Raw genomic sequence first — 15300 nt, 5'->3', positions numbered from 1 at the left:
CCTGTGGGATAATGAGCTAGGAGCACAAGTCAATATAATGAGATGAATGTGGGACACCACACCTGAATCCTGTCAACACCTGAGCCAAGATTCATGGTTCACTTTTTATGACTCTATGGTGACCTTTCGGACTGGAAGCAGTGAGTCTAGAATTGCCTCACTCAAAAGCCATGACTTGAATAGTAGGAAGATGTAGTCATTAAGTTGTGTCTGCTCACAGCAATGCAAAGCATCCATTGTGGCAATTAGCTTAGTTCGGACTTGAGCTGCCTCTGCCTTACTTGTGATATTTCCAAGTCAGAAAAGAGGGTGTGAAATTTTGAGTGTGCTTCAGTGATCAAAATGACTATACTAATTCTACATTCCTTGCGTATATCAGCCTAACATTGTCATTAAATTCCAGTTCCTATAGAGTGATAATTTCATAGATTTTTTTTATTCTCACAGAATAGATTTTATTAAGGATGTCATCTTAATTTTGCAATATCCTTTTGATTTATATCTCCTGTGTTCTCTCACCTTCAGACAGGAGCTAATTAAATAACCTGTTTTGTGCTTAGTAATGGAACTTCATATCCATTTTATGTACTCCAGTCTAAATGAGAAAGATATTATAAATTTTTACCATGCAACTCTCATGCAAATTAAGAGGGAATGGGCATTAATTGCTGAAGAGTGAGGTGTTTAGCCTGTTAATTCTGTGATAAAATATTCTAACGCAAAGCATTGGTCATTTCTATGGAGATGGACTTGACAAAAATTTTAGAAATAAATCTAAAAACCAAGCAAAAGGCAAAGTTTCTGGCAGCTTGATGTATATGTGATGATGCTGGAGTTTCCGTGTTCCTAATTTTGCTTCTCACTTCCAAAGGCAGCAGGTTTCTATCATGTTTGTCTTCATCTACATCTTTCTGTATCCAAGTAAATATTTCATTATATCCATGACTTGACACACCAAGGCAGGTAATCCCCTTGATAAAATATTTTGGCATACATACATTTTATTTAGAGCCCCCCCAAAGGGCTGTGTTTTAAAATAATCTTGTATAAAATGCCACTGAAGGGGGCTAGAGAAATGGCTCAGTGTTTAGAGCACTGCCTGTTCTTCTAGAGGTCCTGTGTTCAATTCCTGGCAACTATATGGTGGCTCACAACCATCTGTAATGAGATCCGATGCCCTCTTCGGGTGTGTCTGAAGACAGCTACAGTGTACTTATATACATAAATAAATAAATCTTTAAAAACACACCATGGAAGCAAATCCTATTTTCATCTTTGTTTCTGGAAAGGTGGCATTGTGCCTTTTGACAGAGCTGGTACCTTGCCATTTTTTAAAATTATGTCTCATGTAGCTCCATCTCCTTGCCTACTTTTTAAACTGATAATTTTTTCATTTCGTGGATACAATGCAACATAATAATGTGACAAGAATCCAGCACAGTAATTTCATCACAACACTTTGTTGTGTTGAAGTCAGGATGCTAGTATTCATCCTCAGTCTAATGAGATTTGCAAAGTCTTTCCTTGAGTAGGGCAAGGATGAAAAAGTCAGTAACAAATACATGTCAGATGAATACTATGACAGAGAAATTGACCAAAACACTAGAAAACAGGTAATTCTTTCTGCTTCCAATAGAAAACTCTTGCACCAGGGCTTTGTCGATAATAGGAAAACTAGGATCCTCAACTTTGTAAGTCTTCCTGCTAAGCCAGTTTAATTATTTTAGCATGTAGCTTTCATATAGCGTCAGTTGCTAAGACAGACAGGTATGTTTCATTCTTGACTTTTTCATCTGTCCTCTCTCATATACAGTGCATTGTTAAATTCTGACACATTTGCACATTATAGTGCAAACTCTACCTCAGATACATTTCTGTCCTTGCTATTCTCCTTAGCCCAGGTTACCACCATCCATAGGTGAATTTTCACAACACTTTTCTGAGTAGATACACATTGTCTATACCAACTTTCTGGAATTTTCTTTTGTTCTAGAAAGCAGCCAATTAGTCTTCCTAAAAAATTCAGCTACAAATGCCAAAGTGCTTCTCATTGCTCTAGAACAATTGCTCTCAACTTGAGGGTTGTAACCTCCTACAAAGGTCACATATCATATATCATCCATTCATCATTGTAGAAAAATTACAGTTATGAAGCAGCAATGAAACAACTTTATAGTTGGGCATCATCACCCAACTATATTAAAGTGTCACAGTGTTAGGGAGGTTGAGAAACACGTCTGAGAAATAAAATTCAGTCTTTTCTCTCTGGTCTGCATGATTGGCCCATGATCCTTTTAAACTTCTTAAATCATCTGTGCCCTGATTAGTAAGTGTGATGCACACTCATGTTTTTCTTAATCCCAGAAGATGTAAATTTTTCTTGGTATTTCTTCTTTACCTTAGGACCTTTGAATGTGACGACAGCTCAGCTTGGACTATTCCTCTTCCTAATCATCTCAGGACTGGCTTCTTATCATGCCAGGATAGCCTTAATGCCATCTTCAGAAAGGATTTCCATAGCAACCCTTTCTTCGGTAGATATCTAGCCCATAAAACTTCTATTTTATCACAATATATTTATGTATTATTGTTTTTATGAATTGTTTTATGTATTGTTTTATGTAAACTGAAACTTGCACACACATAATGCTTCTTGTTGCCATACTGCCCAGAAGAACATAGGAAATATTAAATAGGGGCCTGTTTTTCTATTTACTGGAACACAGAATCATGGCTTTCACATAGCTAGTGCTAAATAAATACATGTTAAATGAATGACAAAGTGACTGAAAACTGAACTATTCATTAACAATTTTCAGTGTGGTCTGTATTATAATGACGTTTAAACAATCTCTAAATAGCTAATTTGATTGTTAATACCCTGATCTAAAAACTTCATGTTTAAACTCACTTGGACACAAAGTTCTATGGTAATCTAGAGAGGCTGAGTAGGGTGGGTGTATAGCTCAGTGGCACAGCACTTGCCTAGCATGAGCAGGGACCTGAGTTCAATCCCTGGCATTGTAAGAAAATAGATGGTCAGAGTAATACATTCGGAAATGAGACAGCAATTTCTTCTTATATGACGTTATGTAAGAGCTTCAGATGATAAGAAGAAGCAAGACTCTTGAGTCAGTAGGTGGAATGCTATACTGGAAACTTACTCAAGTTTTAAATGAGATAAGTAAGCAAACTAGCACATAGTAAATGACCAACCACTCCTGTTATTAGTATCTAGACTGATCATTTTTTTCTTGTATGATAAAATCTTGTCATTCCTGTTAAAAGGCATATGAGAAGTTTTTTGTTGTTTTGCTTTGTCTTTTTTTTCTTTTTAGACTAGAAACCTAAACCTGTCAACTGTGAATCTTCAAGTCTTCACATTGGTTCTTCCTAGAGGGCTTAATTATACTTTGTTTTCATTTTTCTGATGAATATTTAACGAGACATTTCTATCTGCTACCTTCTATACTAGACAGCAGTAAGCAAGATAGTTCAGGTATATTTAGTGACACACACTGGTAAATTCAGCATGCTAAGGAATTCATGTCTGAGTGTGTATGTGTGGTGGTGGAAGGGGGTGTATAGTGATGGATTTCTCTGGAGTTTAATGAGAAGTTGCCAGATGCCACATGGGTGGAAACAGCAGATATGGAAAGATGGATTTCTGGGAAAAAAAATGTTGTATTTCTAAAGAAACAGAAAGACAAAGTCCACATCACCTCCTGAGTCAGACTTTTGGACTAAGACAGGATTTTAGGAATATATAAAAGCCCACAGTAGAAAGAGTCATGGTATCCGCACACCTTGGCTAACAAGAATGTCTTTAAAAACCACTTGGTTACATAGCCTTTGATATCTGGACATTACATAAAAATCATATGTTTTCTTAAAATATTCTCATAATGGGGTAGGGAATTAAAATTTTTGTTTCAAATGAGCTATCCACATTTCTGAATTTCTTTGTGGTAGAACTATGGCTTCACTATTGTAAATCTAGATATTATTAGGATAATTTAAAAACACTTTCTGGACCACGAATACTAAATTATACAGAACTGATTAGTGAGTTAATTGTTCAACTCTTCACTTCATTTTGCCTGTGTATACAATTTAAGATCCTCTTATTTATATTTGCCTAAGTCCACATACCATCCCTGTTGAGATTAGCGATCAGACCTCTAATTAGTTTTCCAAAATGGGTTTGTGGGCTTATTTCTTACTCAAGTGGAAAAAAATAACAGGCACCAAATATAGAAATTATTAAACTTTTTTATAGTATTATATGACAAGACTACAGTATCTTTTCACACCCTGCCATAATCCCCATAAACAGAACTAACAACAACATTGTGTAGACAACTCACCATCATTTCTCAGGATTAGTGGTGTGGGTGGTCCCAGGACCTTGTGGTTGGTCACAGTATTGGTAACTACACAGGTATAATTACCAACATCAGATTTTTCCACTTTGGCAATATACAGATTCCCAGTCTCTTGAGAAACGAAGCGACGGTTATCCTGATAGGAAGGGTATTCATTGAAGATCCAGGCATAGCTCAGTTCTGCAAGAACAAGAATCATCACTGTGAATATGTCATTGGCCCTGGAGCTTTGTTACATTTAGAATAGAAATGGTCAAGGTAGAAACTTAGATTGTTGCCCTTCACACTGCAAAATATAAACAGGAGGTAATCACAGTCACTTAAAGGCTGCTTACTGTTAGCCCATAATGTTTTATCTTAACAAGTATAGGAGATGCCCTGGAAGTGGACTCAGAAAGGCCCCACCTTTATAAGCCAAAGGAATAAGCATGTGTCAAGCACTTTGTAGCAAGTTCTAAGGGAATGCAAGTGTTAAAGACCCTCAAATAACCTTGACATAGTAATGTGATATGCTACCAAGGACACTATTTAGATCACTCTTTTTATATAATAATAGTCATTATAGTAGATTAGATTACAGGTTTACAGAGAACTTTGTGGCATTTGATGCATTCCATCCTTTTCATTAACTTTTTTTATGAAGGTTTGACACAGAAGAACAAAGCAATGAATCTAAATCTTTACTTAACTAGAGACAGAGTAATAGCTGAAATTCACTCAATTCTATTCCTTTTTCCTCCCACTGTCTGCTGTAAGTCTCTTGTTCCTTTGAAGGTTGAATACTTCTCTACAAATTTAATATGCTGATAATTAGGTATTACAGTCATTATTCACCACATACACACTGGTGGTTTAATTCCATTGATACAGGAAATACAGTTGAAAAAGTAATATCCATAAGAAAATGAATGTGGAATAGTGGTCAGAGAAGCATGTTTGCAAATACTCACTTGTAGCAGGATACCACCCTCCCCACACACTTTACAATAAAGCTCGGTAATTTGGGAGGAACTAACGTGGGAGGAACTAGGAGAGGAAGAGGAGGAGCTAGGAGGAGGACAGATATAGCAGCCATGGAGAACCTGGGTAACAATTTATATCTTAAGGTTAGATATTGGGAAACAACTCTAATTATGTGGGCAAATTGTTAATGGAGCATTTTTAAATATATAAAGCAATTGGATATCTTTAAGCATGAGAGTCTTCATTCTACCAGCAGTTGGAGGCATGGCTGGTATTATCTGGGGTTGTGTCAAGCATTTTGGACACGTGGTGGATTGACAGCTCTAGCCACCACGTTTGTGTCTCATGGGTGCCATGGCTGGTGTTTCTGGTCAGCCTGAGCCATGGGTCTGAGCTGAACAGTGGCAGGAGCATGCTGCCACTTTTGGCCTCAGGCCTTCTCTAGTCAGGAACATGGTGGCTGCTTGAGAACAAGCCAGATCAGGTGCCCCTGTTTATTAAATATTAACTGCAACACTAACTCATCCCATGAGAGCAGTCCTATCTAGAAATATTCCTTTGACAGTTTTTGGTTTTCATAAGGATTAAAACATTTTATGACTGAGTATATGAACCCATGATTTCAAATTCAAAGAACCCTAAATCTCAATGAATTTATCTGATTGGCTATAGTCAACTATCATGTTCCAAGGACACCAAACTTCTTCAGCTCTAGATAATTCACCCTTCCTCTATGTGAAGTGTGAACCACAGATATGTTCCATATTGAAACAAGATATACTGGCTATAGGCCCTGATTATACAAGATTTCATTTATTGTTAAAAATCACTTTGTTGGAGGAAAAAAGAAAAAATCAAAACGCACAGGGAGCCCCTGGTTGAAGAAATTCTTGGCTGAGTTACTATAGGTCATTCTTTTCTATGATCCTGGTTAAATTCTAAATGCATGAATGGTCCCTGGTAAATGGCAGAAAGGCCACTTGAGCTCTATAAAGAGAAGACTAATTACTGTAGAAGACATCTTTGCTGTTTAATCCTTCAGTGAATCCCAACTGTAATTGACCTCAACTACTGAATATGTAACAAGAAACATGCTTTGCCTTAATAAGCCATTGTTGACATACAAAGCAAGGGTCGTGTAGATTGCTCTCTCTTTATCCCAGAATTACAGCATTTCCTCATGCATTATTTTGGAGAGCTATAATTATGTTTCTATGAGAAAAGCTAATCACTCTACGCATGTTCTTGTAATTAGAAGTAACCCCATGCTGATGTGGAGAGGATACTGAGCATAAATAAACAAGTTCCAAGGTCATCAAACAATTTTTCTGATATAAAACATTCTATCCTGAAGAAAAGATTGTTAAGACTCAGAAAGTAAATGAATCTTACAAGGCTCAGAGAGTAAACAAATACCTGAGTATCAGGAAGTTCCTGAAACTTAATATATCCATAAAACCTTTTCTCAGAGTTATATAACTATGAAGACTTCTGGGAAGAAGTAACTCTAACCTCAAGTGATAGAAGGAGCTTTAGGGGTATTATTTTTCTGAGTTGTCACTCATGTGGGGTAGTCTTTAAAAGGAAAACTAATCTAGATTTTGGGACCATAGTCTCTTTGGTCTGTTATTAGTGCCATATCTGAAATAAGTAGATGTTTGATTATATTCTAGGAAAAGTTACAAAAGAATGCAGCAGCCACTCAATATTTATAAGTATTTGTTTTTCCAGAGGACCTACGTTCAATTCCTGGTATCCTCATGCCAGCTAACAGCCACCTGAAACTCCGATATCTTCTTCTGACATCCATAGGTACCAGGAATATACATGCTATATAGACACACTTGCAGATAAAACACCCCCCAAAATATTTTTAAAAAATCTAAAAAAGATGAAAAATGAAACTTACACAACATCCAGTAAGTTGGTTATTCTCAAAAGCAAAAACAAACAAAAACCAAAACATTACAACAACAGAAATTCCTAAATATTAAGATAGGAAAAGACCAAATACTACGTCACCATAAACATAGGAAACATAATCTACCAGGGACACCCTTCCAGTAAGAAAAGATTTGTAAAGTCAGAAAGACAGGCAATATTGTCTGTACTCAACCCCATAATCCCATTTTCAGCCAACCGTGCCATCTCTCAGTATCCCTGTGTTATCACATGGACAATTAGAACAGCATGTACTCTCTAATAAGTTATTTAAAAATTAAATATAAACTATCATCTCCAAAGTCACAAGTAGACATTACAAAGTAATTTACAAGTGTAAAATTAATCATTTCACATTTCTCCAATGAGAGTTGAAATAAAATATATACAACTATAAATTTTTTTTCTGGTGAAGTATTTTTTTTTAAGCTCTTATAGTGGCTAGTAGCCGTAAAGTACTCTGAATTCTGAGGGATGAATTTAGCAACCAGAAAGCAGCTATTTAAGAAGATATATGCTTTTGTAGTTTATAACTGGAGGGAAAGTACCAAAGTTAAATCTCTGTTATGTAAGGGGAAACACTTAAACTTTCTCACTTTCAACTTCTTAATCAATAAAATTTTGTTAATTTAAACTGGTATATAGGTATATGTACTAATAGTTATGTAAAACTCATTGAAATGTCTGTCTGTGTGTGTGCATATGTGTGTGTGTGTGTGTGTGTGTGTGTGTGTGTGTGTGTGTGTGCATGTGTCATTACTTTGTAATGCCTACTTGTGACTTTGGAGATGATAGTTTATATTTAATTTTTCTTTATAACTTACTAGAGAGTACATGCTGTTCTAATTGTCCATGTGATAACACAGGGATACTGAGAGATGGCAGAGTTTGCTGAAAATGACCTAGCATACTCGGGTGGGTAGCAAGGACAATTTGAGTAGACATTAATTTTCTGAGTAGACAATTTTCTGCTGCCAGGACAATTTGAGTAGACATTAATTGGCAACTAAAACAACTGGAGACAAGTTTTGAGAGACTGAGGACTTGCACCATTCTGAGTTTGCTTTTTCTGCACTTTGCTTGCAAGTTGGGATGTGCACATTTAACCTTCTGGCTTATCTACCTGGTGTTTGCAGCCATGTTTACTTACAATGAAGGACTCTTATCCCTTTGGAGCCATGGGCTAAATAAATCCTTTCATCTACAAGTTGCCTTGGTCATGGTGTCTTATCACAGCAATAAAACGATAACTAATATAAACATTATAAGAGAGTTTATTGGACTACTTAGTAAGGCCTAGCTTTTAGGTTTCAGAGAAGAGGAACTCTATTGGTTACTGGCCTGGAAGCCATTCCTATACTTTAGGACAGAGTCTGGCTACATTAAGTTGTATCATGAGAACTTAAGTGAGAGAATACAATGATAATTGACTAAATTAGTATAGAGAATGAAATTTCTAGATGTGGCAGTATTAAGGCTGTGTCATGTTTACTGTTCACTGCCCTGATTCCGTCTGCAGTAAGAAGGTCAGATAAAAGAGGAACATATATAAAAAATGTGCAGTTTGTCCTAGAAATAAATGTATTTAAAGTTTCAGGTAAGGCTGATGCTGAGAAAGCAACTTAAATAGATTAGCACTTGTCGTGGTTTGAATATGCTTCACCCATGGGAAGTACTACTATTAGAAGGTGTACCCTTGTTGGAGAAAGTATTTCACTATGTAGGCAGAAGTGACAGTCTTCTCCTGGCTGCCTTAAGATCAAGATGTAGAACTCTTGGATTCTACATTATGATGTTTATCTGGTGTTGCCATGCTTCCTGCCATGATGATAATGGACTGACCCTCTGAACCTGTAAGCCAGCCCCAATTAAATATTTTCCTTTATAAGAGTTGCCTTGGTCATAGTATCCCTTACAGCAATGGAAACCCAAACTAAGATAGCACTATTAAAGCAACTGCCATCCACTGCATTGGAAAGGTACAGAGGTATCCTGAGAAAACACCCCATCCAGGAAAGGCTATACATACTATAAAATGCAGGTGCATCTAAAAGGACAGAGTCTATATAGAGAGTGTTGCTGCTCAAGGTGCTCCTTGCTCTTTGAAAAGAATCACTTAGCACAATGTTGCTTTAGGATCACCAAATAGTCAAGTGGAATTGTGGTCCACAGGAACCAGGATACATAGAAAATGCAGAAAATTTGACATCATCATCCACATAGTACTTGCTTTGTAGGCAAGAAAGAATTGAAGGGGCAGTAGAAGCTTGTGTCATGATTCCAAAAACCAACTAAGGTGAGGAAATGTTTGAAAGGGTCAAAGTCCCTGCAGGAAGATCCTGAGGGGCTACTTAATGAAGCAGTGATAATTAAGATTTGGTGTAAATCTAAACTTCAGGATGTTGGATATGCCTGGGCTGTTGCATATCCATTGAAGAAAGCACAGGCATGGAGTGGATTTATCCCAAGGGAGAGGCTACATGTGTTACAGTCATGAAAGATGGAGTGATGGGAGTACCCAAGCTCTTCAGAGCCCAGATGGCGTTCCCAGCCAACTATATATAGACTGGCATGGGGAACTCTCTGCGTTCTCCAGCCACAATTACTGACAAGGCAAGGCTTGATTAAGCTGCCCATGTAGAACTGCAGCTTGTGATCCTCATGCCTCAGCATTCATCATAGGTGGGATCATACAGCAACAGTTCTAGCATGTCATAATTTCTTTCATACTTTATTACAGGGACAAATTCTGGTGTATCACTTGACTCCACAATTTTTAGGAACTCTAATTGGGAAGTCATAAATCATACTGAGAGGAAGAATTTACTTTCAAATTGAATAAAGGGCAAAGGAAAGCTAAGGAGGAAATTATGATGAAGATGAATAATGAGGGAGATAAAGAGGAGGAGAATGAAACAGGAGGTTGTAATAACTGTCAAGCTGGAGTAAGAATATGATGCCATAACTACTTTCCATGTTTAAAAAGAGACCAAATCCAGATTGCAAAATGGAATGTCAAAGGAAATTATAACATGTATAGGAAAATAAAAAAAGGTACTCAATTGGGAAGACAAATATCTTGCTTTCAGATCTTTAGCTAACTGAGACCTCAATTTCTCTCTTTCTTACTTTCTCTTTTTCTCTGGTTGTGTGTGTGTGTGTGTGTGTGTGTGTGTGTGAGAGAGAGAGAGAGAGAGAGAGAGAGAGAGAGAGAGAGAGAGAGAGAGAGAGATGTAAGCATGAACATGTGTTTGTGTAGAATGGAAACAGAAAGAGACTGTAAGAAAGGAGGAAGAAGGTGTAAGAAAAGAGAAAGTACATAAGGTAGATTAGTAAATATATGTGTCTAGAAATTAGAAGTAGACCTGTATAGGTACAGACAGAGAGTAACAAGGAAGCAGTAGAGAGTATAGAGTAGCACGAATAAGAATGCAGTATGATGATATTTACATGTAGAGTTGTGTTGTCACAGCAAATCCTGTTTCCTTGAAGAACCAAAAATTAATTTAAAATTTAAAGAGAAGGGCATCAAAGAGCTGGTGCTAAGGAGCCTAACGCCATCATTTTAACAGCTGTTCTTTTGGAAGTGCTGCATCCTAAAGACAAAGAGAAAAGTCTCAGCTGGAGAACAGGTAAAATCACGGTATACGGCTGAATGTTAAACCCTCACCAGGACATCTCCAGTTGATAAATTAGCTTCGTTTTCTTCAAAGCAAATATCACTACCTGAAATATTGTGTTTGTGTCTGCATTGTGTATTGTATGAAATATTGTGTTTGTATCTGATAGGTTCAGAGCCATCAGGAGGACTGCAAGGAATATAATCCAATAACAGCACAATATCAAAACAGGCAGAAAAAAAATAGTAAAGCTAAGTAGCACCAACAGATCACGTTGCATTTCTAGACTTAGAAGATATGAAAATACTGAGGCCAAAGAAGGTCAGATTGGGATATCAAAAATGGCCAAGCAGAAAGTGACCTAATGTTTCTGGCAACAGTCCTGCTCCAGCACTTTGCTTGGACAATAGACAGCCTTGGCATTTAAAAGTAAAGAACACTATTGTTAAACCACTCAATAGACAATACAGATTTCCCTGAAGAACCAAATCTATTTTTACCAGAGGAAAACATTAATCCATTGGGTTATATAAAATGCTATCAACATTCCAAAAAAAAAAAAAAAAAAAAAAAAAAGGAAAGCCAAGAAAACAAAACAAAATAAACTCTCATGTGCTGCAATGAGCAAAAAAACACCATATCCCACTCAGTTTGATTTCCTCGGGGACTTCCATGCAATATTTATACTTACTCAAACTTGACAGATTTCTTTTGATAAGTTTTCACTCACTAATTGCTCTGGAAGTGACAGACAGTTTCTGTCCCATTGGCAATTTGTAACAACCGAGTAAACAGATATTTGGAATGCAGTGTATCAAACGATTGTGAACCTTCTGATGCTCAGCAGAAGAGACTGAGGCTAGTTATGATGTGGTGCTAATTAAGGCAGAAGGCTCTAGCAATGGGTTTCTGGTTTGGAGCTTCCAAAGTTACTTAAAATTAACTCAAGTCTTCATTTTCTGAATAAATCTTTTATTCTTATCTGTGGACCAAGTGTATTGAATGTTTGGCTACTTTTTTGTTGTTTGTTTGTTTTAGAAAATAAACTAATTAGGTGATATTTCAGATATAGGTAATCATTGAATAGAGCTACCACGAGTGGATTCTTTATCCTGATGGACAGACACTCTTAACTTTTCCTGAACCGTTTCTTTCCAGAGTCATATGCTTATTGCATTGACTTCTATTCCAACAGTGGCAAATGTATCATATTTTAAAAGTTGCCTTTCTTGAATCCTCAGATTTTAAATGTGAAAAGTTTGTGTTTATACCTCTTCTACTTTACACATTCAGAAAAGGAAACCTAAAGAAAGCCATGAATAGAACAGGATGGCAATTTGGTACCCAGCCTGGACAGGGATGTAGCATGTACTCAAGTGTATGAGAGTAGGCTTTGTTAGGCAGATATATTTTATTATTGTTGTTATTGTTTATATTATTATTTTAATTACTACTATTACTAATTATTTTGGAATTAGAAGATGTCTATTTTTCTTATCAGGAAGTTGAAAGAGTAGAGTGAGATGATCTTTCCATTTCTTTTCTTTTTCTTTTTTCTTTTTTCTTTTTTCTTTTTTTGGTTTTTCAAGACAGGGTTTCTCTGTGTAGTCCTGGCTGTCCTGGAATTCACTCTGTAGACCAGGCTGGCCTCAAACTCAGAAATCCGCCTGCCTCTGCCTCCAAAGTGCTGGGATTAAAGGCATGCGCCACCACCGCCCGGCTCGATCTTTCCATTTCTTCCACCATTATAATTTCATAGTTTTTATGTAAACTTCAACAAATCTTACAGCCCACTTGTCAAAGAAATAAAGTAAGGAAAGAATCTCCACAAGAACTGTACACGTAGTTATTGTGGAGTCTAAAAATTGTACCAGTGGGCTAGAGAGGTAGCTCAGCAGTTAAGAATGCTTCCTGCTCTTCCAGAGGATCCAGATCCAGTTCCCAGCACCCATGATAGGTGGTTCACAGCTGTGTGTAATTCCATCTTCAGTAGATTTGATGTTGTCATTTTTTTGTTTCTCTAGGCACAAATGTACATGTATACATGTGTACACACACTCATACACACACATACACAAATTTAGTTGGTTGAATTTGGGTTGCGTTTTATAGAAAATCTGCTAGGATTAATAATACTCAAGAGATTTTTAACAGTAGGGTTATATCCTCATTGTGTGTCAGTATTATCAATACCTGACCTACTTTTTGTAAACTGTCTGCGAGGCTGAATTTGAACTAGACGTGATGCTATGAAAATAGGTATGAAAGATATAGTTGAAGCAAATTTGCAAGTGAAACAGCCAGTGTGAACATCTCCATTAGTTCACTGCTTTGTCAAGCAGTTGCCAAGTACTGAGTATTTATATTTATAAAAGCTGTACTCTTGGCACAAGAATGGACAACAGTGTTCACAAATGCTTGGAGGTGTTGAGGGAGATGAATTGGGAGAAGTTAGTAGTTTTCCTGAATAGGAGGCATAACCGCAGGGGATGATCCCTGAGTTGGCTGTGGGAAACATGGACTGAGTCTAAGCTTTAGTGCTTACTTAAATACAGTGTTTAGCTAAGTACTTTCTATTCTTGCTCTTCATCTGAAAACTAAGGAAATAAAAAGAGTATCTGTCTATTTCAACTGAGACATTCATTAGTCACCAGATACAATGATGTGCACCTTTGAGATGATGTGATCATATCTTTTCTTTCCTTCTATTAAAATACCACTTAGCTCAGGTGTTAAGTTGTTTATCTTTTTCTGAATTTGGGCAAAAGAAACTGTTGTAAACCATGAGTTTCCTAAAATAAATAAATAAATAAATAAAAATAAATAAATCCATAACTCTCTCTCCCAGAAAAAGAGAACTGGGCCAGAAACCCCATGGGTTAATTAGCTCTGATGATCATGCATGCTACACACCTATCAAGAAAGTCCAACGAGGATGTTGTATGAGGAATTTGTGAGTTACCCACAAAGAATGCTCTAGGCAACCTCTACCCATACTGAGCAAGTAAAAGATAAATTTAAAGTAGTATGTGTTTGGGCTCTAATAAGTAATACTTGAGAAAACATGAATACTGAGGAGGATACAGAGAGGAGCTGAAATCTGCAGGTATAGAAAGAGGATCAATGTTATACCTTTATTAATTAGAAGATAGATTTATGGGTACTTAACTCCTGTAATGTGACAGTGACAACCCTTCACAGCAAAGGTCAATGAAACTTTAGCTGTCACTGACAGGACACCTTATTTAGAATGCTCTGTGGCATAGAGAATTTGGTACAGATGGTTCTATGCATCAGGAAAGACAGTTTAGGTTCTGTACACTAATATAATTATTTATCAGTGCTGGCTGGCACAGGAAAGGCATGCATGCCATGAATCTGTCTCTTGAACTATAAGGTGCTACCCCTATAACCATGGGTCACAGTTATATTTGATTTTGTCATACATATTTAGAATTATTCTCAATACAGTGCTATAGCTAACTGAGTCCATGTTTAGTCTTATTGACTAAAAAAAAAATCTCAAATGGCTCATCACCTTCACGATATAGGCTAACTATCACTCACTGGAAAAGCCCAAATATGAAATGGCCCAGAGTCCATTGCCAGAGCCCAGATGCCACTAATAGAAAATTCCCCACAAAACATTGTTTTATCCACAAAATTATTTAATTATTGTATAAAGTTACCTGTGTTCTATGTGAATATATGCATATGACTTACAAGTGAGTTCTTATATTGAGAATTAGTGTCTTATCCTGATGATATTTCATTATGTATGTGCAAATAGTCAAGAATTTCAAAGAATAAAATACTTCTGATCCCAGGAATTTTGGATAAAGGTCATTCAACCAGCACTGACTTAGAGGAACAGAACAGAACAGAACAGAACAGAACAGAACAGAACAGAACAGAACAGAACAGAACAGAACAGAACAGAACAGAAGTGGCGAGGCAGAGATTAGATTAGTGCTAAATCTCACCCAACCTTGTGGCAGGATTTCTAAAATTAAGCCTCTGACTAAGGGGCTTCTGCTCTTTTCCGCATGATATTTTTAGTACATGTGACTTACTCATCGAGATGTGGCAATGGGGGTGTGGGAAGGCAGATGGCCAAAGTGCCACTTTCTAATGTACAAGAGTCCTTGAATACTACTCTGGATATGGCTTAAAATTTCCTCAATTTTATACATTACTTATTTTCTTGTCATTATTTTGCTGGGAAAATTGAGCATTTTTTTCTTGGGGGTGAGGGCATTCCTTGGAAATTTGTGAGTGGAGTTAAGGGATTTAACTTGAAAGTAATTTAACACATTGATATGATGGAATGAAATATGAGATTCACATGAATTGTAATGACAAATGGAGAGGCTTCAACTAAATCTTACACT

General features: G+C 36.8%; 1 protein-coding gene across 3 annotated transcripts in view; it reads right to left on the bottom strand.

The window, feature by feature from the left end:
* Cntn4 (contactin 4) overlaps positions 1-15300 on the bottom strand; it is a 904382-nt gene that overhangs the window by 204172 nt on the left and 684910 nt on the right. For all 3 annotated transcript variants that reach the window (XM_076940198.1, XM_076940197.1, XM_034511644.2), the window contains one exon: positions 4368-4606. In XM_076940198.1, coding sequence (XP_076796313.1) covers positions 4368-4606 — 239 coding nt within the window. The remainder of the gene's footprint in view (positions 1-4367; positions 4607-15300) is intronic.

The sequence above is a fragment of the Arvicanthis niloticus genome, chromosome 9, assembly GCF_011762505.2.
Source record: "Arvicanthis niloticus isolate mArvNil1 chromosome 9, mArvNil1.pat.X, whole genome shotgun sequence".
Taxonomy (NCBI): Eukaryota; Metazoa; Chordata; class Mammalia; order Rodentia; family Muridae; genus Arvicanthis; species Arvicanthis niloticus.
This window is presented reverse-complemented; position numbering and strand designations above follow the sequence as displayed.